The 23,192-nt window shown below is 54.6% G+C and overlaps 1 protein-coding gene across 1 annotated transcript in view; it reads left to right on the top strand.

The window, feature by feature from the left end:
* Positions 1 to 23,192, top strand: part of PLXNA2 (plexin A2) — a 134,062-nt gene that overhangs the window by 65,483 nt on the left and 45,387 nt on the right. Inside the window, exons 5-12 of the mRNA XM_030965561.1 lie at positions 3,793 to 3,893; positions 7,353 to 7,476; positions 8,324 to 8,477; positions 10,269 to 10,365; positions 11,998 to 12,112; positions 19,827 to 20,027; positions 21,889 to 21,985; positions 22,509 to 22,702. Of these exons, the coding sequence (XP_030821421.1) occupies positions 3,793 to 3,893; positions 7,353 to 7,476; positions 8,324 to 8,477; positions 10,269 to 10,365; positions 11,998 to 12,112; positions 19,827 to 20,027; positions 21,889 to 21,985; positions 22,509 to 22,702 (1,083 nt within the window). The remainder of the gene's footprint in view (positions 1 to 3,792; positions 3,894 to 7,352; positions 7,477 to 8,323; positions 8,478 to 10,268; positions 10,366 to 11,997; positions 12,113 to 19,826; positions 20,028 to 21,888; positions 21,986 to 22,508; positions 22,703 to 23,192) is intronic.

Here is a 23,192-nt window from a genome sequence, read left to right as displayed (position 1 = left end):
TTCTTATAGCAGCAAAGGCAAGCCCAAGCCAAGGTTGCCTGGATCAGAGTTGAAGGGGCTCTCTCCGTGCATCTGCAGTGCTGTAATTAAATAATCCCCTCGTAGCCATGGCAACGTTGTCTCCCTGTCCTCTCCCACTCGCTGCTTCTCTGCCAGAACTTCCCGGCCTTGATTTGGTTCTGACAGCCCTGGGGGGGCTCTGAGAGCCCCTCAGAGTGGGGTGTGGGACAGCAGAGCTGCTCCTGCAGGAGCCCTGCACCTGCCACAGCACTGCTCCTGTGGCACAGGGACGGATGCTGGCGCCATCCCCACCTTTGGGAGCTCCACAGCACCCTGGGGATGCTCCTCTGTTGTTTGTGGTTAAAACTCCCCCTTTCCCCCTCTCCTCTGTCTCCTGGCTCTGCCCTATGGGTGCATTTCCTGCATCCCACTTGCTCCTGGTCCTTCCACACTTGCTGAGGTCTCCACCAGGCAGGAGCAGCAATTTCCAGGTAGGGATTTGCTCAGCCCGAGGCAGATTGCACCCACGTGTCCTGCTTAGCAGAGCCACAGCATTCCCACCCTCCACACTGGGAATTTTCCTGGCAAAGGTGCCCAGCAGGATGCTCCACCTGCAGCTCCGCTTGGAGGAGGAGGAGCAGTGGGAAGAGTCTGCCAGACTTTTTACAGCCTCTGGGAAAGTCTGACTTTATTTTCCCTGTCACCCTGACACATTAATGGCTGCAGCTGAGGCGTCCTCCTTGCTCCTTCCCACACTTTTTCACGTCTCCTGCCCCAGCACAAAGCGGAGTTTTCTCATGAATAAAGGAAAGAATAAAATCTCATTGGAAAGTTCATCAACTTTGGGCTCCTGCTCAGTGAGTGATAGATGGCTTTAATTACACTGAACTAGTTGGCATCTCTACTCCACTCCCCAAAGTCATTAAAAATAGATTTTCTGTTTGAACTCCAGCCCCCGAGGGGTCTGTGGGCAGCCTGCTGTGGCTGTGAGATGCTCCAGGGGCTGTCTCCAGCCAGGGGAGGTCATAGGACTGGGCTGGTAGCACGCAAAAGCTGTGGAAACTTTGCTTTGGCTGTTTATTTAATTAATTTATTTATTTTATTTATTTATTTGGAACTGGTTTCTTGCACTTATTTGCTCCAGGGGCTGGCAGAGTTGGAATCTGTGTGTTTTGCAGAGTCTGTATTGATATTTTTTTTTTTTTTGTAATTTATTTTATTTTGCTGGTGTTATGGGTCAGGCAGTCAGGGACAGGGATAATGAGGCTTTATCATTTAATGGTTGAGCAGCAGGTCCATTTTGGCAGGGAGAGCAGGAGGAGAGGTCACAGTTGGGCTGGGGGAGCAGGGCTGTGCCCTCGGCAGCGAGGAGATCCCGCAGCAGTCAGATTCTTGGCTGCTGTCCTTCACACAGATGCTCCTCCAGAGACATTGTTGAAAACCTCTGCGTGGTTTTTAAAGAATTATCATGTGCAGCTTCCGAGCAGAAAAAGAAACGAAGCGCTCAACATCAAATCATCTCTAATGAACTCTTATTCACATAATTCCAGCCCTCCGTTATTTATAGAGCGCAGCGAGAGCATCCAGCTCCTCACAAACATGAAACAAGCCCTGAGCTGCATTTAAATCACGGGGATAGATCCTGCCAAGCCTCCCTTTGTGGGTGTGAGCGGGGGATCTGCAGTGCTGGGGGATTTTGGGGCTGTCCTGGCCCCCAGGCTGGGTCAGGGCTCAGTGTGCTGGGCTGATTTTAGGGGCAGCCCAAAGTTCCTGTGCCAGCCGGTGTCTCCCACAGGGAGAGTTTGGTTTGAAAAACCCGGGTTTGCTGCTGGCTCTCCACCCAGGGGCAGCACGATGGCTGCACAGAGCGCTGCTCTGCACTGGGAGGTGCTGGGTGGTCACTGGGGTGGGCAGTGTCTGCAGGAATAGGTCCTGGGGGGCTGTTCCTGTCACCAGAACCCTGGGCTTGCTCCCACCCCACTGTAAAGTGCTTTTTGCTCCTTACAAGGGGGAGGCAGAGCAGCAAAAAGCACATCCCCTGTGCAGACCCTGTGAGGGCACCCCAGGCCCCTCTGCACCAGGAATCAAACCCCAGCCCCTCATTTCCACCTCTGAATTCCTCCTCTCCGCTCCTGAAGCTGTTCCCACGCAGCAGGGGCTGCAGGCACTCCCAGCCCTGCCCCTGCCACCCCTCATTCCCAGGGTCCCAACCCGAGCCCTCCGCCCTCCCCACGGGCTCCACCTCGGCCAGAAAACTCCAACCCTGGGCAATCTCTGTTTCGGGAAAAGCTGTTGAGTGGGGCTGAGGAAACAAGAAGAATAGCAGCCCTATTGGTGTCCAGCTCAGAGAGGAACTGGGTTCTCACTGTGTCAACAGCACTTGGCGTGACAGTGGCCGTTGTGTGGGGAGACACTGCTCCTTTCAGCGCGGCTGCTGGGAGCCGGGTGCTGTTGTGACGGACAGAGCCAGAGCCATCCAGCAGTTGTTTGAATTCCCAGCCAGTTGCAGGCATCACTCCTGGGGCCCAGGAGCCGTGTGAGGCTGGGAGAGGATTATCTGCAGCGTTTGGTGGGGGAAATGGGAGTAGAATGGCAGAATCACAGAATGGCCTGGGCTGGAAGGGAGCTCAGAAATCATCTGGGCACCTCCCGCTATCCCAGGCTGTGCCAAGGTGTGTCCAGCCTGGATTTGAACACCTCCAGGGGTAGGGGAGTCCACAGGCTCTTGAGCAACCTGTTCCAGTGCCCCACAACCTTACAGGAAGGGATTTTTCCATATTTTGTAGAGGGAACACTACAGGAGCTCGAGATGCAGACCCACCCTGCTGCTGGAGGTGGCAAGGAGCGGGTTGGAAAGGTTAAAGGGGTTCAAAATGCTGGAGGTGGTAAAGGATGTGTTGGAAAGGTTGAAGTGGTTAAAAAGGTTACAAATGTCTTCGCTGGAGCCAAGCAGTGACCTGTGGTTAAAGCCTGGTGTCGTTTTGAAGCCTCTGGGGGTTTCGGTGCTGGTAAATAGGTCAGGACTGTGCTGCACCTCACCATCACCATCATTCCTCGTGTGCTGTGAGTGGGAGAGGGGTTTACAGCAGCCTTGGGGCTGTTCCCACCTGTCCTCCCCTCTGTGGCATCCCTGCCTGGAAGGGACAGGGACCCCCAGTGGGTCAGGCCTGGGGGCCCAAGTGGCTGCTGCTGGATGGGCTCAGAGTGGCCCCAGCAGTGAAACCCCCACCCAGACCCCACAAAGCAGTGAAACACCCACCCAGACCCCACAAAGCAGTGGAACCCCACCCAGACCCCACAAAGCAGTGAAACACCCACCCAGACCCCACAAAGCAGTGGAACCCCCACCCAGACCCCACAAAGCAGTGAAACCCCACCCAGACCCCACAAAGCAGTGGAACACCCACCCAGACCCAGCACAGCAGTGAAACCCCCACCCAGACCCAACGAGCTGCCACAGTCCCAGTGATTCATCCCTGCAGCAGCTCCCTGGGGAAGGGTGAGGCTGAAATTGTAAATCAGGGAGGAGAGGGCTCAGCTCCAGCCCAGAGGGGTCCGAGGAGCTGGCAGCCCTGTGGGAGCCCAGCTGGGGCTGTCTGTGCCCAGGGCTCACCCAGGGGATGGGTGATCTCATGTCTCAGTCTCCAATCATTCCTATTCTCGGATGTCGGAACAAATTCATTTCATTTCAGTCTTTGCTGTTGTGCCCGTGGCTCTGAGGGGCTCAGCAGGCCCTGGGGCTGCTCTGGCTGTGCTGGGCAGAGCAGCCCTGAGTGTGTGTGTCCCTTGCAGGTGTCCAGGGTGCCCGTGGAGTCCTGTGAGCAGTACACGACCTGCCAGGAGTGCCTGAGCTCGGGGGATCCCCACTGCGGCTGGTGCTCCCTGCACCACATGTAAGTCCAGCCTTGGCCGTTCCCCGGTGACAAGAGCAGCTCTCAGAGCCTCCCACACAAAACAAATCAGGCTGAAGTTCCTCGAGTCCATTTTTCTCTCCTTTGGACATTCCCTGCATTGCAGCTCGGATGCCGTTGGAGATCCCTGAGCTCCCGGGAGAGGTGAAGGGAAATCAACCCCTGCCTCAGGGGCAGGGTGATGTGGGTGCAAAACCAGATGGGAAAATGGTGGAAAACCAGAATTTGGACTGGTGGGAATGGAGGCCTGCTGGTTTGCACACCCCCCCTGCTGTTTTGCACCCTCCTGCTCTTTGCCCAGGCTGCAAATCCCAATAATGGGGAATTTTTAAAGGCAACAGCAGATGTGATCCTGTGAGTGGGGCTTTGCTCTCAGCAATGTTCCAGCAGTGGAGCAGAGCACAGAGCCCCTTTAAAAGCCCCTTTAAAAGGCCCAAAAGGGAATTTTCAATCCTGCAGGGGAGGTCAGGGGGTCCCAGCTCCAGCTGCTCCAGGGGGACCCAGCAGAGGGGCTGGGAGCTGGCACAAAGGGCTGAGGGTGCTTTTCTCCAGGGGAGCTCCAGGAAACCCTCTCTGCATTCAGGAGGTGTCTGTGCCCTTCCTTTCTCTGGGCTGCCATAAAAACCAGCACTTCCTAAGGCGGAAGGGAGCCCACGGGGCAGAGGAGCTGGGGGAGGAGGGGACAGAAATCCCCCCGGCCCCGTGCCAGCTGCTGGGCAGCCCTGAGCGCCTGGCCAGGGGGGAGGCAGGGCTCAGGGACCCGCACAGCAGCTCTTGGCCCCTTGCCTGAGGAGCAGGTGCTGGGGGGAGCTGCAGGCTCCTCCACAAATCCGGCCTGGATCCGGGGCTGGGGGGCACAGCAGCTCCCCAGTGTGGGGCTGGGGGCTGGGGAGGGGCAGGAGAGGCAGCTCAGCCCCTGAGCATCCCCCAGGATCCTCTCAGGAGGGGCTGGGGGGCACAGCAGGGCTCTGAGCATCCCACAGCAGCAGCCCAGGGCACTCTGAGCATCCTTTGGGGGTTTTTAGGTTTTTTCTTTTCCCAGCGAGCCCCTACAGCAGAGCCACCCTTGGTGCAGCCGTGCCCCAAAGGCTTCCCTGTCCCTGCTCCTTTGGCAGAAGGGAATAATTTCCATCCCTGTGCGCCCCCTGGGCAGGGGCTGCTGCAGCAGGAGCAGGGCTGGGGGCTCTGGTGCTGCTCCTGCAGCAGCTCCTCTGCAAGGATCAGCGAGCACTTCCCTCATGCTAATGAGCTGAATCTTCACAAGCCACCTGGGAGGCAGGTAAAGGTTGTTATCTTCATTTTGCAGAGACAAAACCCTCGATGACAAGAGGAGAGAAAAGTGTCATTTCCTCTGCCCTTTTGGCCATGACATTTCAGCATCAACCTATTCCCAACAAGGGCTCTTCCCCGATGGGATTTCTCAACCCTCCCTTCAAGCATCTGCACTTTGGAGCAGTGATCATTTTTTAGCTTTATTTTTTTAAGCTGTAAATAATTGTGTTTATCTTGCTGTTCCTCGAAGCCTCTGTCATCTTTGTTTGGAGGCCCCAAGTGCTGGAGTGTTTGTATTTCATTTGTCACCTCTCCCCTTTCATTCTCACATGTTCCTGCTTCCAGCTGCTCCGTGGAAGGTGCTGGGGCAGGGGTGATGCTCCCACTGTGTTTGGGGGTGGCTGAAAGGCTGAGGGGTGGAGCAGGAGGTGATTTGTTCATCCTCTGCACGGACAGAGGGATCCTTTGCTCTTTGGGAGCCGTCAGAGGCCTCCAGGAGATTGTTACAGGATCTCTCCAGCCCAGTGGGATGTGAAGGCTGCAAGACTTCCCCGTGCTGCTCTCTGCAAGTGTGTTATTGTCTCCAGGCCTATTTATCTCTGTTGGGGCTGTTGCCATAAATAGGATGATAAAAAAGAGCCATTCCAGCGAGTCAATGAGATAAAGGCTCCAGTCAAGAGCTCACTTTAGGGCTATCTTAGAGATTCACTTAAACCTCGATATTTCTTCCTTTGGCACCATTCATATTTAGCTCCTTTATGCTCCAAAGGAAAAGGTACAAAAGGAAGAGGGTGAGGAGAGCGGCCCCAGCGTTTGTTGGGGATCAGGGGGGTGGTTTGGAAAGGGAAAGTGGAAACTTCCCTTCATCTGAAGCAAACTCCCACTGTTCCACAGAATCCCACAACGCTCGCGTTCAAAGGGACCTTAAAGGCAAATTTGCCACTGCACCCACGGAGGGGGCGTTGGAAGGGAAGGATTTTCCCCAAATGACAAAAAGCAGGGAATCCTGGAGGGCTGCCAGCACCACAGCCTGCTCTGGAACGCTGGCAGCCCTCCCTTGGTGCCCAGTGGGTGCCCTGCTGGATTTCTCCCTGCTCCAAGGACAAAGCAGGGATGAGGAGCTGTGCTGGGGCACACGGAACACTCACAGCACCCCGGGCACCCTGGCATGCTTGGTCCTGCTGCTGGGAATGGGCAGGAGCTGGGAGCTGCAGGATGGCAGCAGCCAAGCCCTGCTGGCAGCAGCTGGAGCTCCCATTCCTGCCTGGGGCTCCCATTCCTGCCTGGAGCTCCCATTCCTGCCTGGGGCTCCCATCCCTGCCTGGAGCTCCCATTCCTGCCTGGAGCTCCCATCCCTGCCTGGAGCTCCCATCCCTGCCTGGAGCTCCCATCCCTGCCTGGAGCTCCCATCCCTGCCTGGGGCTCCCATTCCTGCCTGGGGCTCACCCCCAGCTCCAGCAGGAGTTGATGAGTGGCCTGTGTGGCTTTAATCAGGACAGAGGCATCATCCTGTCCCTGCCTGTCCCAGCTTTCTGCTTTAGCTGGTGTGCAGATGAGTCCATGGCTCACCCCACACCCCAGCACATGGGGCTGGCAGCTCTGGGTCGTGTCCCAGGGCAGGAATTACTCATGGGATACTCTGCCTTTGTGGTTTTGCTGATCACGGAATATTTTCCAGCGCCCTTTGGTCCTAACCTGGTGCCCAACACCTGCTCCCTGTGCAGGGCATCACCAGGTCCTGCTGTGGAACATCTCCCTGGGGTTTGGGGTGTTTTGGGTGCCTTTAGGGGTGTTTTCAGTGCTCTGGGGATGTTTTTGGTGCTTTGGGGGTGTTTTCAGTGCTCTGGATGGGATGTGCTCTGGAGGTTGTTTTGGGCGTTCTGTGTGGGTGTTTTCAGAGCCCTGGGGGATGTTTTTAGTGCTCTGGGCGATATTTTGGATGCCCTGGGGGGTGTTTTTGGTGCCCTGGGGGATGTTTATTGCCTTGGGGGGTGTTTTCAGTGCCCTGGAGATGTTTTCAGTGCCCTGGGGTGTTTCTGTGCCCTGGGGGATGTTTTGGGTGCTCGGGGTGTTGTTTTCAGTGCTCTGGGGGGGTGTTTTCAATGCTCTAGGGGATATTTTCAGTGCCCTGGGGGTGTTTTCAGTGCCCTGAGTGCCCCTGTGTGGCAGGTGCTCCCCGAGGGACCGCTGTGAGCGGGCAGAGGAGCCGTTCCGCTTCGCCGGGAGCATCGGGCAGTGCCTGAGCGTGGCCGTGCAGCCCAGCAGCATCTCGGTGTCAGAGCACAGCCTCCCGGTGAGCAGGGACAGGGACAGGGGCCCTGCGGGACAGCCACCCCCAGCAGGGAGCACCCCACAGCCCAGCCTTCCCCCTTCCCCCTGGCACAAGTGTTTTCTCATGAAGTCACGCTCACAGAGGGATGGGGCAGCCAAGGGGTCACCCGAGAGGGTGGAGGGGGGGGCAGAAATTCCCAAATGTGTGCCCCAGCTCACATTTCCCTGCTCTCTGGGGCTGGTAAAGGAAAGGCTTTGTTTCCCAAAAAGCTCCTCTGTGAGCTGGGCTCAGGCCTGGCTCTCTGAAGCTTCCCAGCTGTTGCTGCCCCGCTCCTCTGTGGCAGCTGGTCCTGCTGCCCCCGGCCCCCCGTGTAAAAGTGGTGTGGGGAGAGGGGGCTCAGCCCTCCAGGCACTGGTTTGCCATGGGGACACTCCCCAGCCGTGCTGGGGACACTGGGGACTCTCCTCCCAGCCAGGGCAGGGTGGTCTCCCCCATTCATGCAGTGGGGATGGAGGTGGTCTGAGCTCAGGGCTTTGGGGACAGCCCCTGCTGCTCTCAGGGTCCTCCCACAGGCACTGGGGGTGGCAGAGCTTCTGTAGAGCTTTGGGGGACAAAAATCTGCCATTGCCAGCACTGCTGACCTGCAGCACCCCAAGGCTCAGCACAGTTTGTATCCACAAATATCCTTGCCTTCCCTTTTTCCTCCTCCCTTCCCCATGACAGGGCAGCTGGCCACCAGCTGTGGGCAGGTGGGTGATTTAAGGGCGTTGTTTTGGATGGGAAAACAGGCAGGGCTGGGGATTTGAGGGAGATCTGGCTGCTCTGCCTGCTGACAGCTCTGCTTTGCTCCCTGGTGTCCGTGCTGCAGCTCAGGCTGCGGGTGAGTGACGCTCCAGACCTCAGCGCCGGGGTCAGCTGCCTCTTCGGGAACCTCAGCGAGGTGGAGGGGCAGGTGTCGGGCAGCCAGGTGCTCTGCGTGTCCCCGGCAGCCAGAGATGTCCCTGCCATCCCCGTGGATCAGGGTAAGTGGTGGCTCCTTGATGCTGCCTGGGCGCTATTCGCACACCACAAACGGGACAGGGCTGCTGTGGAACGCGCCTCGAGCTGTTTGATTTTCCAGCATCACTCTCATTCCATGGTTATGACAATGGGAAGATGCCAGCAGCTCACATCCCAGGCAGCAGACACAGAACTCAATGTTACAACTCACTTTATAAGTTTCTTGCCCAATCACACAAATCAAAAGCATATTGACAGTAGTTATATCTGTATAGCATATATTCTATATTGACAGCAGTTCTATCTAACCACTATAAGCACACGTACTTTTGGTTAAAACAATGCTTGCTTATTTTGAATACAGTACCTGCTTGTGAGCCTTCAAGCACAACACACAGAGCTCCATTATTAAGCTTTAACTTTCTTAATATCTTGCTAGATAAACTTTCTGTAGCTTAGAGAGCTATTCTAGACAAGCGTTGATACACAGATCATTCTTCTATTTGCTTTTGCTTTTCTACAGTTTAAATAATTTTTCTGCTGACCTATCTCATGGCTGCTGCATAGCTCTGCTCACAGTTCTGCTGCCTCTGAAGCCTGCATCTTGCAGCTTTCCCAAAACTCTCTGATTTTGTAGATTCCCACAGCTCCTGGGCAGTGACACGGTGGCAGACAGCGCAGGGCAGCTTTGGGAGTATCAGCTGAGCAGAGCTGAGCCTTTGGGGCTGCTGCCAGAGAAATTCGTGCTGCTGTCAAAGCCTGTTGAGCCCAGGGAGCTTCATCCCCAGGAAATACATCCCACACAGGGCAGGAGGGGCTGGCAGCAGGCAGCAGGGAGTGCTTGCCCTGTCCTCCCTCCCTCCCTGTGCTGCCAGACAGCTCCCAGGGCAGGACAGGAGCCGTCTGTCCCCTCCAGGGTGGCTCACAGAGCTCTCAGCTCTGCCAGGCTGGCTGGGTCTGGGAGGCAGGAATGTCCCCTGGGCCTGGCTCAGCACGCACGAGGAGGTGGCTGCAGTTCCTCTGTGTCAGGGCTGGTCTTTGGGCTGGCTCCTCATTAATGTCACCTCTGTCATATCTTCTCTTCGTGTAACTGAAGCACCACTGGCTTGGAGCTCATTTTCCCCTTGGCATCCTCCCAGGTGTCCAGGGTGCCTCCCTGGTGATGTCTTTGTGGTTCTGAGGCATTTTCTGGAGCCTGAGCCTGTGGGAGCAGGGCCAGGACAGGCTTCCCCAGCAGCCCCAAAAGAACAATCTGCTCTCAGTTCACCCAGAGCTCAGGCTCCCGAGGAGCTCCCCTGCTGCTCACTTGTCTCCAGCAGCGCCTCCTGCTCCAGGAGACAACTCTGGGAGATGAAGCTGTGGAGCCCAGTCCCTGGCAGTGCTCAGGGATGGGCTTTGGTGGAGCCTGGGACGGTGGAAGGTGTCCCAGGCCATGTCTCTTTGAGGGTCCCTTCCAACCCAAACCCTTCAGTGACTCCACGATCCTGTTCCTGGGCTGTCTCTCAGAGCAGCCTCACGTTTTACACTGCAGAGTGCATCAGGGAGCAGGGCCAGCCTCCAAAACCGTTCCAAGGCACCTTTACCCCTTGTCTCTGATGCACTTTGCCACCAGGGCTGGGGTTTGCGGGCATTGCTGGACACAGGGGGCTCCAGGGCAGGGTGGGGTGGGACCCTGGTGCTGGGAGGTGAAAGCCGAGCTGCCCCAGCAGCCGCAGGGGGCTCAGCAGAGGGCAGTGGGCAGCAGCGCCCCCCGGCTGTGCCAGCAGCAGCAGGGACAGCAGTGACAGCAGGGACAGGCTCTGCTCTGTCCCCAGACTGGTTCGGTGTCGTGCTCCAGCTGAAGTCCCGGGAGACGGGCAGGACCTTCGTCAGCACCGAGTTCAAGTTCTACAACTGCAGCGCCCACCAGCTGTGAGTTCCCCCTCCCCACCCCCGGGCAGAGCCCAGAACCAGCACGGCCCGGGGCACAGGGACAGCCCTGGCTGGCCTCGGGGGGCTCCCGGGGGCTCGGGGGGCTCCGGGAGCCGCGGAGGAGGCAGAGCCGGGAACAACCTCAACCTGCTGGTGCCCCCAAGCTGCGCGATCCCGCAACTGAGAGCGGGGATGGGGCCGGGAGCGATGGGAGGGGATGGGGAATGGGGAATGGGGGAATGGGGAATGGGGAATGGGGAATGGGGAAGGGAATGGGGAATGGGGAATGGGGAATGGGGAATGGGAATGGGGAATGGGGGGGGGAGAAGGAAGGGAAGGGAAGGGAAGGGAAGGAAGGGAAGGGAAGGGAAGGGAAGGAAGGAAGGGAAGGGAAGGGAAGGGAAGGAAGGGAAGGGAAGGAAGGGAAGGGAAGGGAAGGGAAGGGAAGGGAAGGGAAGGGAAGGGAAGGGAAGGGAAGGGAAGGGAAGGGAAGGGAGAACAGAGGGGCTGGGGAGGTGGGAGGTGGGATGTGGGCAGGGAAAGGTGGGATGCTGGCTGTGGGAGCCCCTGCTGGGAATGCTGGAGGCCAGGCCAGGTGAGATGAGGTGCTACAGACCCAAAGAGGGACAGAAACGGGTCAGACAAATGGGTAATTAAACAAGCTCTCAGCACTCCCCCAAATTTGCCTGTGATGACCAGAATAAGCTCCCCTGGCTATGGAGGTCAGCAGAATGTTCAGGAGAGCACGGTTGAGCCATCAGAGCTGTTGTGGTGGCAGCAGCTCCCACAGTGCCCAGCTGGGAGAGCCCTGCCTGCAGAGCTGCTCTGCTGCTCTCCAGAGCTGCCTCAGGCCACGCTGCCACCTCCCTGGTGCCATTTGTCTGCCTGGCCTGGCCTCACTCCAGCAGTCCTGGGCACCTCCCTCTGCAGGCAGCTCCAGTGCCTGGAGCCAGGGGCACGGCATGGCCTGGATCCACGGGCACAGCTGATCCTCGTGCCACCAAGGGCTGCCACGTGGCACCAGGGTGGCCTCGGAGATGGAGGAGGTGGCAACTGCCAGGATTAGCAGCTGTCACAGCTCCTGCCTCTCTGTGAGAGGGGAACAAAACCCACCCGGCCACTCTGCTGGCAGCTGGGTCCCCTGGGGCTGAAAAGGGTCTGTGTTCTTTCAAAAACATTTCATAGGCAGTTATTTTTTTTCCCCAACATGAATCAAAAGCACTTGCTGCACCCCCTGCACTCCGAGGCCAGGCAGGAGTGTTGCTGTTGCCTTGAAGCATTCCTGACCTGCAGAACAACTGATCCCGTTTTTGCCAGGCTTGCCTTCTTTCCTAGAAGCTGAAGCCCAAGCCTGGTGCCTGTGCAGTGCCCTGCTCTATTTTGCACCAATCCAAGGATGTGCAATAAATCCCAGCTTGCCCTTTACTCTGGGGATAAACTGTGAGGCTGCCCCAGGTCTGTCTTTGGAGCCTGTGTGTTTCCCCAAACCCATTTCTTATTTTGTGCTCTATCAAAACCACCCCCACCAAAGGAATTATTTACCCAGGAAGGTTGAATTTCTGCCAAGGCCTGGAGGAGGCTGCAGCCCTGCCGAGGTGCTGAGGCCGGTGCTAAGCCCTGCTCTCCCCCCAGGTGCCTGTCCTGTGTGAACAGTGCCTTCCGCTGCCACTGGTGCAAGTACAGGAACCTGTGCACCCACGACCCCACCACCTGCTCCTTCCAGGAGGGGAGGATCAACGTCTCCGAGGTACCAAGTGAGGGCGTTCACAGGGGTCTGAGGGTGAGGGAAGGGACGAGGATCTGACTCCATGTTTCACAAGGCTGATTTATTATTTTATGATATATATTATATTAAAACTATACTAAAAGAATAGAAGAAAGGATTTCATCACAAGGCTAGCTAAGAATAGAATAAGAAGGAATGATAACAAAGGTTTGTGGCTCGGACTCTGTGTCCGAGCCAGCTGGGCTGTGATTGGCCATTAATTAGAAACAACCAACACGAGTCAATCACAGATGCACCTGTTGCATTCCACAGCAGCAGATAACCATTGTTTACATTTTGTTCCTGAGGCCTCTCAGCTTCTCAGGAGGAAAAATCCTAAGGAAAGGATTTTCCATAAAAGATGTGTGTGACAGTACCACGCTGGGATTCCTCCCTCTATCCTCTGCCTTTCCCTGCCACAAGCACCATAACCGTGTTGATGTGAGGTCTGTGGGTCTCTCTGGTGCCCACAAGTGCAGGAGCAGCTTTAAAGCAGGGCGGTGCTGGTGTCACTGAAGTGCTGCTGCTGACCTGAGCACCAGAGCTGAGCCTCCCCTGCTGTGTGGGAATGCCCAGGTTCATTAATTACAGTAATTGCTGCAGTGCTTTCCCCCAGGGGTGCCAGAGACTCCAGCACTTCCAGCAGCTCTGCTTTGCTCGCTCTGAGCAGCAGCTCTGGCTGGGCTGGGCAGCGCCTCCTGTTGGGATTTATGGCAGAGCCTGACTGTGGCTGATGAAGGAATTACCAAAGAGCACAGCCCCAGATTTTGGAAAAGAGAGCTGGTTTGGGTTCCAGCACCGTGGACCCGGAGCCATCTCTCTTAGCAGCTCATAAAAGGTGTGGGGCTCCCATCCAAAAATGCTTTTAACACTTGGAAAGGCACAGGCTGTGAATGGCTCTGCCAGCTCTCCTGAGTGTCCCAGGGCAGAGGGATCTGTGCAGGAAAGGGTTTCGTGAGCACAAATTCCTGATTTACCACTGCCAGGAGCCCTTGCTCTGGCGTTTCTGCACTCCTTGTCCTGCCTGATCCCCTGCCTGCTTCATCCTCATGGGGTCCTGGTGCTGCAGGGTCCTGCTCTTTGCCCTCACTGCTCCTACAAACAGCTTTGGAGCACCTGAAATGAGTGCAGCTCCTAAAGCTGCAGGGGAAAAATGGTTTAAATGATGCTCTGGAAATCCTGAGGGTGCTGGAAAGTGGGAAAGGCAGCAGTGAGGACATCTGCAAATAGGAGAGGAAGAGAGGAGAGGAAGGTGTGCCAGCATCCAGACAAATCCTTGTCAGTGAGTGATGGAGATGGAGAAAACAGGAGAGATCAGTCAGTGCTGTAAACACTGAGCTGTCAAAAGGAGTGACTGAAGGTTTAGCCAGGGTGATGCTAAACCAGGAGTAAACTCCACTCCTGTGTCTCCCTGGCTGCCAGGAGATCCAGGGATACAGGGCAGAGTCATTTCTGAGCTGTGCAAGGACCTGGTGGGAAGCTGCAAACCCAAGGATGGGCAGCGTGCCTGGGATGGGAACGGGTGCCCAGGGAGAAGCTTCCACCCCAGGAACAAACCAAGAGCTTTCTCCATCTTTCAAAGTCAAGAAACTTCCTTTCACCGTATCAAGAGAAGGCAAAACCCTTTGCCTCTTGAGTGGTGGGGTGGGTTCTCCTCCACACTCCAAACTCCCTGTCCTCCCAGGCTGCACAGGTGAAGCTCTCCCTTCTCTGGGTCCCCAGCCCTGGGATCTCAGAGTGTCTGCCAAGTCCCTGCTAAGGCAGGACAATCCCATCATCTCTGTTTTCCTCCTGGCAGCACCCAGGGCTTGCCTGAGGTCACACAGAGGGAGGGATGCTTCCAAAGAACTTCCTCTGTCATCTTCATCTTGCAGAGGATTTCTCACCAGGGATGTTTGGGACACCTCACACCTTCCTGGTGATTAGCTTTGATAAGGGCTGATGATAATGATACACGTGCTTTCCATCATTTCTCCCCCAGACCTCTGAGCACAGGCCAAACCACCCCAAATAAATGTGTTTGCTCATTTAAGAGCAATGAATTTCCCCTTCACACACAGCCTGGTGATAATGCCTTTGCTATGGGCTCTTCACCAACACACAAATAAGCAAAGGCCTCATGGAGAGTTTCCTCTCCTAAAGCAATTCAGATCACAATGTTCTCATTGTGTCACGGCCTGATGTATTAGGAAATTGTTTGTGCTTCCCCTGGCTGCCTCCCCAGCAGAGCCAGTGGTGTTTGGAGTGGGGATCTCTGTGCCTGTGCCCTACTTTGAGTCCCCTGGGCCTCTCCTTACGTAAGGTTTACACACGTGTTCACACGGGCCTGCACATCGCTCGCATCTTTATCTTTAATTTAAGGGAAAATATCTTGAGTATTCCCTTTTGCTCCTGGCCCATCAGAACTGGCATCCCAGTGGGATTGGATGTGTAACGAGCTCCCTTTGATGCTCCCAGGAGTTGTCTGTCTGGAGGAGGAACAAGGGCTCGGAGCCTCAGCCTCTTCAGGAGGAGATGGGGGAGAGAAATTCCCTCCCCATGAGCTGTGCTCTTGCTCCTTGCAGGCCTCTGCCCCCACAGCCCGAGCTGAGTGCTGCCATGGAAATGCAGCCCAGGGAGCTCCACCTGCCCTGCCTGCCATGGAAATACTGCCCAGGGAGCTTTCCTCGTCCCTCCACCTGCCCTGCCAACAGGAATTGTGTGCTCAGATCCCAGGGCAGAGCTCAGGGAGCCCCAAAGGTGTGTGGGTGCTTTAGGAACAGTGGAGCTGTGGTTTGGGGTCACTGGTCAGTGACTACAGATATTTCACAGCCTTTGCAGCAGAGGGATCCTGCAGGACAGGGCTGGCTGCTCCTGATGTTCTCCCTGTGTGGGAATTTCTGATATGGGGGAACCCAGCTCCTCTGAGGTTTCCATTTCCAGGTAGCCAATCTTTTAAGGAGTTAATAATTAGAGAAGCGATTATTTTCCAATCCTTTTCCTGGTCAGAGTCTTCACTGTCAGCGGAAGGTGCCTGCTCAGACCTTGCCCCCACTAAATCAGGATTTCTCCAAGAGATTCTCCTGGGTGTGGAGCACTGATTGTCCCACTTTACAAAACCCCAGATCAAGCCAATGATGCCATTTTAACGTGCCTGATGTGGTTTGGGGTGTGTGTGTGAGGTTTTATGATGTCTCTCTAAACGAGGAGGAATGTGGATTCATAAACATCCTCACGTCCCATCCCAGAGGAGAGCTAGAACCAAATAAATCCTCTTAGCTCCCCAGGATGTGAGAGCCCGTCCCTCTTTGATGTCCAGTGTGTGCTGATAATGCCATTTCCACAGGGGGACGCTGATCTGGGGACAGAGAGTTCCAGATTCGGGGATTTCAGTGCCCTTGGGGCTCCTTTGAATTCTCACTGATTTTATGGCAACGCCCTTGCCCCTGGCTGTGCCCTTGGGCGCTGAGTGCTGCTTGGTGTGCCTTGAAGGAAAGAAAACAAAACAAAACAAAATCAGCCCTGCAGAGCTGTCCTGCCAATCCCCATGCCAGCAGAGCCCGATGTGCTGGAGGTGACTCAGAGCCACAGCTCAGGCCACCAAAGGCAGCCAATGACTTTGCAGGGTCACACCTGACTTTGGGGAGATGCCTTTGCCTGAAATAGGAGCAAAAAGCCCGGCTTCAGCAAATTCCCTCAGCTCTGAGCTGTGGCAGTGCTTTTATCATCCGTGCTGTGGATGTTTGGTGTTCAGAGGGAGGGAGGCAGGAGGGGAAGGGATGCAGGAGCAGAGGGAGACGTTCCTGCCTGTACCCTGGGCCAGGGAGCTGCTCCTGGCTCAGCTCTGGCACACAAAGGGCTGTTCACTGGAGGGAAAGGTTCTAAACATCCCCCCCGCCTCCCAAAGCGATGGAGAAGACCCAGGTTAGAGCTCAGGGCTGATGGTGTGGGTTAGGAATTCACCAGGCTGGGCTCCAGCTGCCTTCCTTTCATGTCTGGTTTCCAAGGAACGGGGGCTGCTCTCCCTTCCCGTGGCATAAGTGAAGGATAATGTGTTTCCATGAGTGACAGGGACTGTAATTTATATCATTGGGAGCACAACTGTGAACCAGGGGTTTACATGCACGTGCCAGATTGGGTTATGTTTATAACTTTAAAATAACGTGCGGCAAGTTAACATTTGTGGAGAGTTTGCGGGGGTTTTTTGAAGATGAAAAGTACAGAAACAGTCTATTTTCTGCCATTTGGGCTAAATCCTGTAGTCAGAAGAATTGCCTGCCATTTCTAGGCAATTTTTTTTTTTTCCCAAATAAGAGCAAGGAGGTTTGACCTACTAAAACTGCTCGGTTAAACACAAATAATAACCATGGGTGCTCTGTTCTGCTCCAGAGACAGCTGCAGAACGTGGGTCTTTAAGGTATTTATAGACCTTGGAGTCTTTGAGGCTAAAAAGTGTTGGAGAAGCATAAAATGTCTTTGTAAATTGTGTGTGCTGATAGTTCACAGGCAGAATATTCCCCGAGAGTCTGTGCCACTCAGGCACCCCAGCCTTGTCTTCCTCCAGCAGATCTGATCCGTGTTTATTCTGGCTCGGGGAAGTCAAGGAGGATAATGAGAGGATTCTGCCTGTTTGTTTAGAGAGAGGAGGCAATAATGGCCTTTCTAACTCGCTGCAGGATTTACCTCTCATGAATTAAAAAACAAAGTAAACTGATTATGGAACAAGCTGTGTGTTCCACCGCCTTTTATTCGGCGTTTTCTGGGTGGCTCTGCCTCTTCCTGGGGAGGGAACCAGGATGGGGTGCCCAGGCTGAGCCTGGCACAGCAGGGACACGAGGAGGGACCTTGGCCACAGCCCCAGAGCCCAGCCCAGCAGCGGGGCTGGTGCTGCCAACCCTTCCCAGGGCCTGGAAATTCCTGTCGAGGGGATCAGCATGGACAGAGGCACTGCCCAGCTGATGATAACTAAACCCCTGACAAAATCATTTACCTGAACAGTGGCTGTTCCAGCAGGGAGCAGCTGGGAGAGGTGCTGGATTTTTAGGGATTTGGGGATGCAGGACATGGCTGTGCAGGATTTGGGGTGTAGGGATGTGGCTGTGCAGGGATTTGGGGTACAGGGACATGGATTTGCAAGGATTTTGGGGGCAGGGATGTGGCTGTGCAGGGATTTGGGTGCAGGGACATGGGTTTGCAAGGACTTGGGGTGCAGGGATGTGGGTTTTCAGGGATTTGGGGTGCAGGGATGTGGCTGTGCAGGGCTGTGGGTGCAGAGACATGAGTTTTCAGGGATTTGGGGTGCAGGGATGTGGCTCTGCAGGGATTTGGGGTGCAGGGATGTGGCTGTGGAAGGATTTGGGTGCAGAGATATGGGTTTTCAGGGATTTGGGGTGCAGGGATGTGGCTGTGCAGGGATTTGGGGTGCAGGGATGTGGCTCTGCAGGGCTGTGGGTGCAGGGATGTGGCTCTGCAGGGCTGTGGGTGCACATCACTGAGGCAGCAATTTAAAAAACAAATTGGAAAAAGAAAAGCCCTGCAAGCTGAGCTTTCCCTGAGGCTGGAAACGCTCACAGGGGCTGCACAGGACACGCAGGGTCCGAGCTGACCCGAGCCCTCCCCAGCCCCGGCAGCTCCTCTCGCTCAGCTGAGAAATTCAGCAGGCACTGCCTGCAGCAGTGTGGCTGCCCACGAGCATCCCGGCTTTGCTGGAGTCTGGCATCCTCCTACAGATCCCTGCATCCCCAAACGCGGATCCCTTGTTAGTGTGATCACTGCAGCTGTCAGCCAGCACGGAGGGGCTGCCTCGCTCCTGCTCGGCCTGCGCCTGCCTCGCTTTCCCCACAACCCCAATGTGACATTTTCCTTCCACTGGAACCAAAGGAATGGGAAAAAAAATAAATCTCTTTTGCCCCACTTGACTCTAATGATGGCAGAGCAGTTTTTGCTGGCAGCATTTTCAGCAGCAGGGAGCAGATGTGGGATGGAGTCCCCTCCTGTGCCTGGGAAGGAGGGAAGGAGCCTTTCCTTAGCAGTCTCCTCACGGACTGAGCTGGCCAGGAGGGATAATGGTCCATAACATATTCATTACTTTCAGGACTGTGCACCGAAGTTCTCCCATTGGTGATGCAAGTGGGGTTTTTTGTTTTCAGTTGTAATGGGGTAAAGGATTCTGTAGCTCTGGGTTGCTTTTCCTTCCAGCCCTTGGGGCTGGGCCCCTCTGCTGGAGCTCGATGGGACTTTGGGGTGAAATCAAACCCTTAATGCAGGCAGGTGTTGAGTGGAAGGTGGCACAGGTGAGTGGTGCTTCAGGAGAGGAAGGAATGTGCAGTCAGCTTGGAAGAGCTGGATGGAAAACGCCATGAATCCAGGGAGTCTGCTGGTGGTGAGCTGGGGCTGTCAGTGGGAAGCAGGGAATGCCATTCCATTCCAGCCTGTGAACCCTCTCCTCTGCAGGAAAGGGCCTCCCTTCCCTCCTCCAGCTGATGGAGTTTGAAATCACTCTTGGCTGTTAATCCGTGAAAGTCCCTGTTAGAAATAAAATAAAATATATATATGGAAAAGTGCCACTAAAAAGGTTTATGAGGCTGCAGTTTAAGTGAGTGGCTGCTCCAGAGCACAGCATCTGTTTCTCATTTACAGCTGGTTTGAGCCATGGTGAAACACTTCCCCTGGCCCTGGCTGGGAGCTGCCTGCCTTGGGGAGGGAGATTTTCCCCCTGGACACAGGATCCTGGGCAGGAGGGCTCCTGGCATTGCCATCAGCACGATTTCCTTTCATCCCCAGGCTGGAGGGGCTTGGGGTGCCACTCTGGGATTTGGCAGAAGGAATGGAGACAGACGTGTTTGTTCTAAACTCCTGCTTCAGCTGGGGATTAATCATTCGGTGTCAGGTGCTTACAGGTACTTAGGTGCCTTGTTCCATTAGATCAAAGCAAATTAGAGCTGAGCAGAATGTAAATACAGCTGATGGTCAGAGGTGCTGCAGTTCCTGCTGGAGAAATTGGAGAAAAATTGTATTTCCCAGTGTGTTGTGCAGAGATAATGTTTGGGATGTTGAGATCTCACGGGAGGGATGTCACACAGTTACCAGCAGCTGATAAGTCATTTTCTGTGGTCCATCTCAGGGTTTCATTTAGACATTCAGTTTGTGCTTGGGTGAACTGGATATCTGTGCAGTGATGTTTCACAGAGTCACAGATGCTTTGGATGGGAAGGTGTCACGGTTTTGTTCACATCTCTCAGAGACTGAGACGCTGAGGTGTCCTTGATTGCCAGGCCTGGAGAGGAATTGTTGTGTCTGACCAAAATTGGAGAGCAGCATTATATATATGTAACTACATGTATATAATATATATAACTCCAAACTCACACTGTGTGTGGAGTTTGGAGTTACACACTCCACATCTTGCAGGATTACAATTATATTTTAAAAATGTATAAGAAAACTATAAAAAATATAACTATGGAGTTTGGAGTTACACAGTCCACATCTTGCATGATTTGAAGAATTGCGGGATTACAATGATATTAAAAAATATATAAGAAAATTAGAAAAATTATAAAAATATTAACTATTAAAAATATCAAATATAAAGTTATAAAATATAAAATATATAAAATATAATATATAAAATATATAAAATATATAAAAGCTAAAATGCTAAAGCATCACCAGCACACCCCATCCACGACCTCCCACCTCTCCCGTTGCCTCCCAGGACTGCCCGCAGCTGTTCCCCACGGAGGAGATCCTGATCCCGGTGGGAGAGGTGAAGCCCATCACGCTGAAGGCCAGGAACCTGCCGCAGCCCCAGTCGGGCCAGAGGGGCTACGAGTGCGTGCTCAGCATCCAGGGCATCGTGCACAGGGTGCCCGCCCTGCGCTTCAACAGCTCCAGCGTGCAGTGCCAGAACAGCTCGGTGGGTGAGAGCAGCACGGGCAGCTCCCGGCAGCCCGGGGAGGGTGCAAAATCTCTTTAATCCCGAATCCCAGGTGGGAGAATGCCCGCGGGGAGGAGATGCTGCATCTGGAGTGCCCTGGCTGCCTGCTGGGGGGTCAGCCCCGGGAAGGGGGGAAGGAGGAGGAGGGAATGCAGGAGGTGTTGAGGCAGGCTAATTCACACACGGGGAGATAAGGAGAGAATCACAGACCCCTTATCGGGGAGCTGTCAAATCCCAGGTCACGGTGGCTGGATGAATAGAGCGGTGCTGGAGAGCAGGGAAGGAGGGGGAGAGGGAAAGTGATGGGGGAGAGAGAGAGCGGGGCTGGAGAGGGGAATCACCGGGTGGAGAGGGGAATCACCGGGTGGGGGGAATCACCGGGTGGAGAGGGGAATCGCTGGGGGATGCTGCCCAGGTGATGCTGCCCAGGTGATGCTGCCCAGGAGCAGGGCTGGAGAGGGGAATCACTGGGTGATGCTGCCCAGGAGCAGGGCTGGAGAGTGGAATCACTGGGTGATGCTGCCCTGGAGAGGGGAATCACCAGGTGATGCTGCCCAGGAGCAGGGCAGGGTTATCCCCTCCACAGGACAGGGCTCAGCCTCACCAGGACACCACAAATTCACCCTGCTGGGTACCCTGGGATGCCAAAACGCAAATGGCACATGCAGGCACCCCCACCCTGATCCACAGCCCAAATTTGGGTCTGCTGTGTCACTTCATGAGCAGGGACAAGCGTGGCCCTTCCTCTGCTCACCATGTGCTCAGAAAGGGCCCTGGGCAAAAAGGGCACAGTCAGTTTGTTTTAGGCAGCACAACAGGGTCCACTTGAATATTCAGTGCAGATGGTCTTAAATTGTTAATGAAGTTTTGAATTTTTAAAAGTTTCACTGGATATTTATACATCGCTGGCCGTCTTTGGGCCTTGCAGCTTGGTGGATAATAAATGTATTAATAGTATATAGTACTTTTCCTATCCAGAGTGATTTATAAGCATTAGAGAAGCACTTTTATTGCTGTTGGGATGGTAGGAAGTGGTAGGGGGAGGGTGTGAGGGCCTTCTGGGCTCACAGCTTCTTGTTCCACCCCAGCTTAGTAAAACCCAGTACAGTCAAACGTGAGTTAAAACTGCACAGCTGCTGCCCAGGGACAGGCAGGGCGCTCTGCCCTGCTTTAATCACCACTCCCTCCTCCCAGAGAGCATGGCAATGCTCACTCACCTCCTGAAGTCTTTTTAGCAGCTCTTGGTTGACCTAAAGGGAGCTCCAGAGTGGGGCCTGGCCAGGGCTGGGTGTGATAATGGGAATTGCAGCATTCACTGGGAATTCAGCTGCAGCATCCAGCCTCACTCAGCCACGGCCCCCAGGATGTCATAAAAAGGGGAATGATTCAAACCAGTCCTGGAGCAGACTGAGGCAGTGGCTGGGGCTCTGCACCATCTATTTTTGCTCAGCTGTTTGCTGTTCCACCTGCAAAGCTCTGCAGTGGGGTTCTGGAGCTCTCAGTCACAAAATGGGCAAGAAGCAGCCTGAGGGCAGCAGTCCCAGTCTGGTTAACTGCTGGGGCTGTGTTGGTAAGCCAGAGCCTGAGTGATGGGAGCAACCACTGCAAGTGGAATAATTAATCTGTTACCTCTCACAAGGACTAGATCTGATTTCATTATCTCCTCCTGATGAGGAGAAGGGACTCAAAGCAGAACCCTGGAGATGAAGTGTAAAAATGTGGTGTCTGAGGCACCAGCAGATGTTTTTAAGCAGAGAATAGAGATGGTTTCTCTCAAAAAACCCTCTTTGTCTGGGAGTCTTGTCTCCCCAAACATTTCACTCTGGCTCTTACCCTGCAGTACCTCTATGATGGGATGGACATCAGCAACCTGGCAGTGGACTTTGCCGTGGTTTGGAACGGGAACTTCGTCATTGACAACCCGGAGAACCTGAAAGGTAAAATCTGCTTGAATTGGCTTCAGGCCAGCCCAGTTGTGTCCCTTGGAAGTCCCTCAATCCCAGCTATAACCCCATGGGTATAGTCCAGCTGAATCCTGAGGGAATACCTCAATCCCAGCTGCACCCCGATTGAATCTGTCCATCCCAACTGTGTCCCATGGAAATCATTCAATCCCCTGTACCCCAAGGGTATATCCCAGCTGTATCCTAAGGGAATCTCCCAATCCCAGCCATGTCCCAAGTGAGTCCCCCAATCCCAGCTATACCCAAAGCAAACCCCCAATCCCAGCTGTATCCTGAGGGAATCCCCCAATCCCAGCTGCACCTCAAGGGAATCCCCCAATCCCAACTGCAACCCAAGTGAATCCCTTCAGATCCCAGCTGTGTCCCAAGTGAATCCCCCAGTCCCAGCTGCACCCCAAGGGAACCCCTCAGTCCCAGCTGCACCCCAAGTGAATCCCCCAGCCCCATCTGCACCCCAGGACCCCCTCCCCGGCTGACCCCTATCCCTGTCCCGCAGTGCACCTGTACAAGTGCGCGGCGCAGCGCGAGAGCTGCGGGCTGTGCCTCAAGGCCGAGCCGCGGTTCGCGTGCGGCTGGTGCAGCGGCGAGGGGCGCTGCACCCTGCGGCCCCACTGCAGCTCCCCCGGCGCCCTGCCCTGGCTCCACTGGGCTGGACACAACGTCAAGTGCTCCAACCCGCGCATCACCGAGGTGAGCCCGGCCCCAGCCCCTCCTCCCTGCTGCGGCAGCGAGCCCCTGGATGGGGAATGATTGCATTGACTCCATGATTGCAGAAGGATGATTAAAAGCTTTATTCTAGCATATGATACTAAATATAGTATATATACACTATATATCTGTATAGATATATGTACTATCTAGATATATAGAGTATATCTATATAGATACATAGATATAGATATCTATATAGATATATAAATAGATTTCTGTATCTATATATATAGACATATCTATATATCTACATTGTATGATAGATATATACTATATATATCTATCATACAATACTATATATAGATACATATTACACTACTGCACTACACACTATATTATGCTACACAGAATCACAGAATCACAGAATTATGAGGCTGGAAGAGACCTCTAAGATCATCGAGTCCAACATATGCCCTAATACCTCGACCAGACTATAGCTCCAAGTGCCATGTCCAGTCTTTTTTGGAGC

The sequence above is a fragment of the Camarhynchus parvulus genome, chromosome 26, assembly GCF_901933205.1.
Source record: "Camarhynchus parvulus chromosome 26, STF_HiC, whole genome shotgun sequence".
Taxonomy (NCBI): Eukaryota; Metazoa; Chordata; class Aves; order Passeriformes; family Thraupidae; genus Camarhynchus; species Camarhynchus parvulus.
Note: the sequence above shows the minus strand (reverse complement) of the source record. Positions and strands in the feature narration are given on the sequence as shown.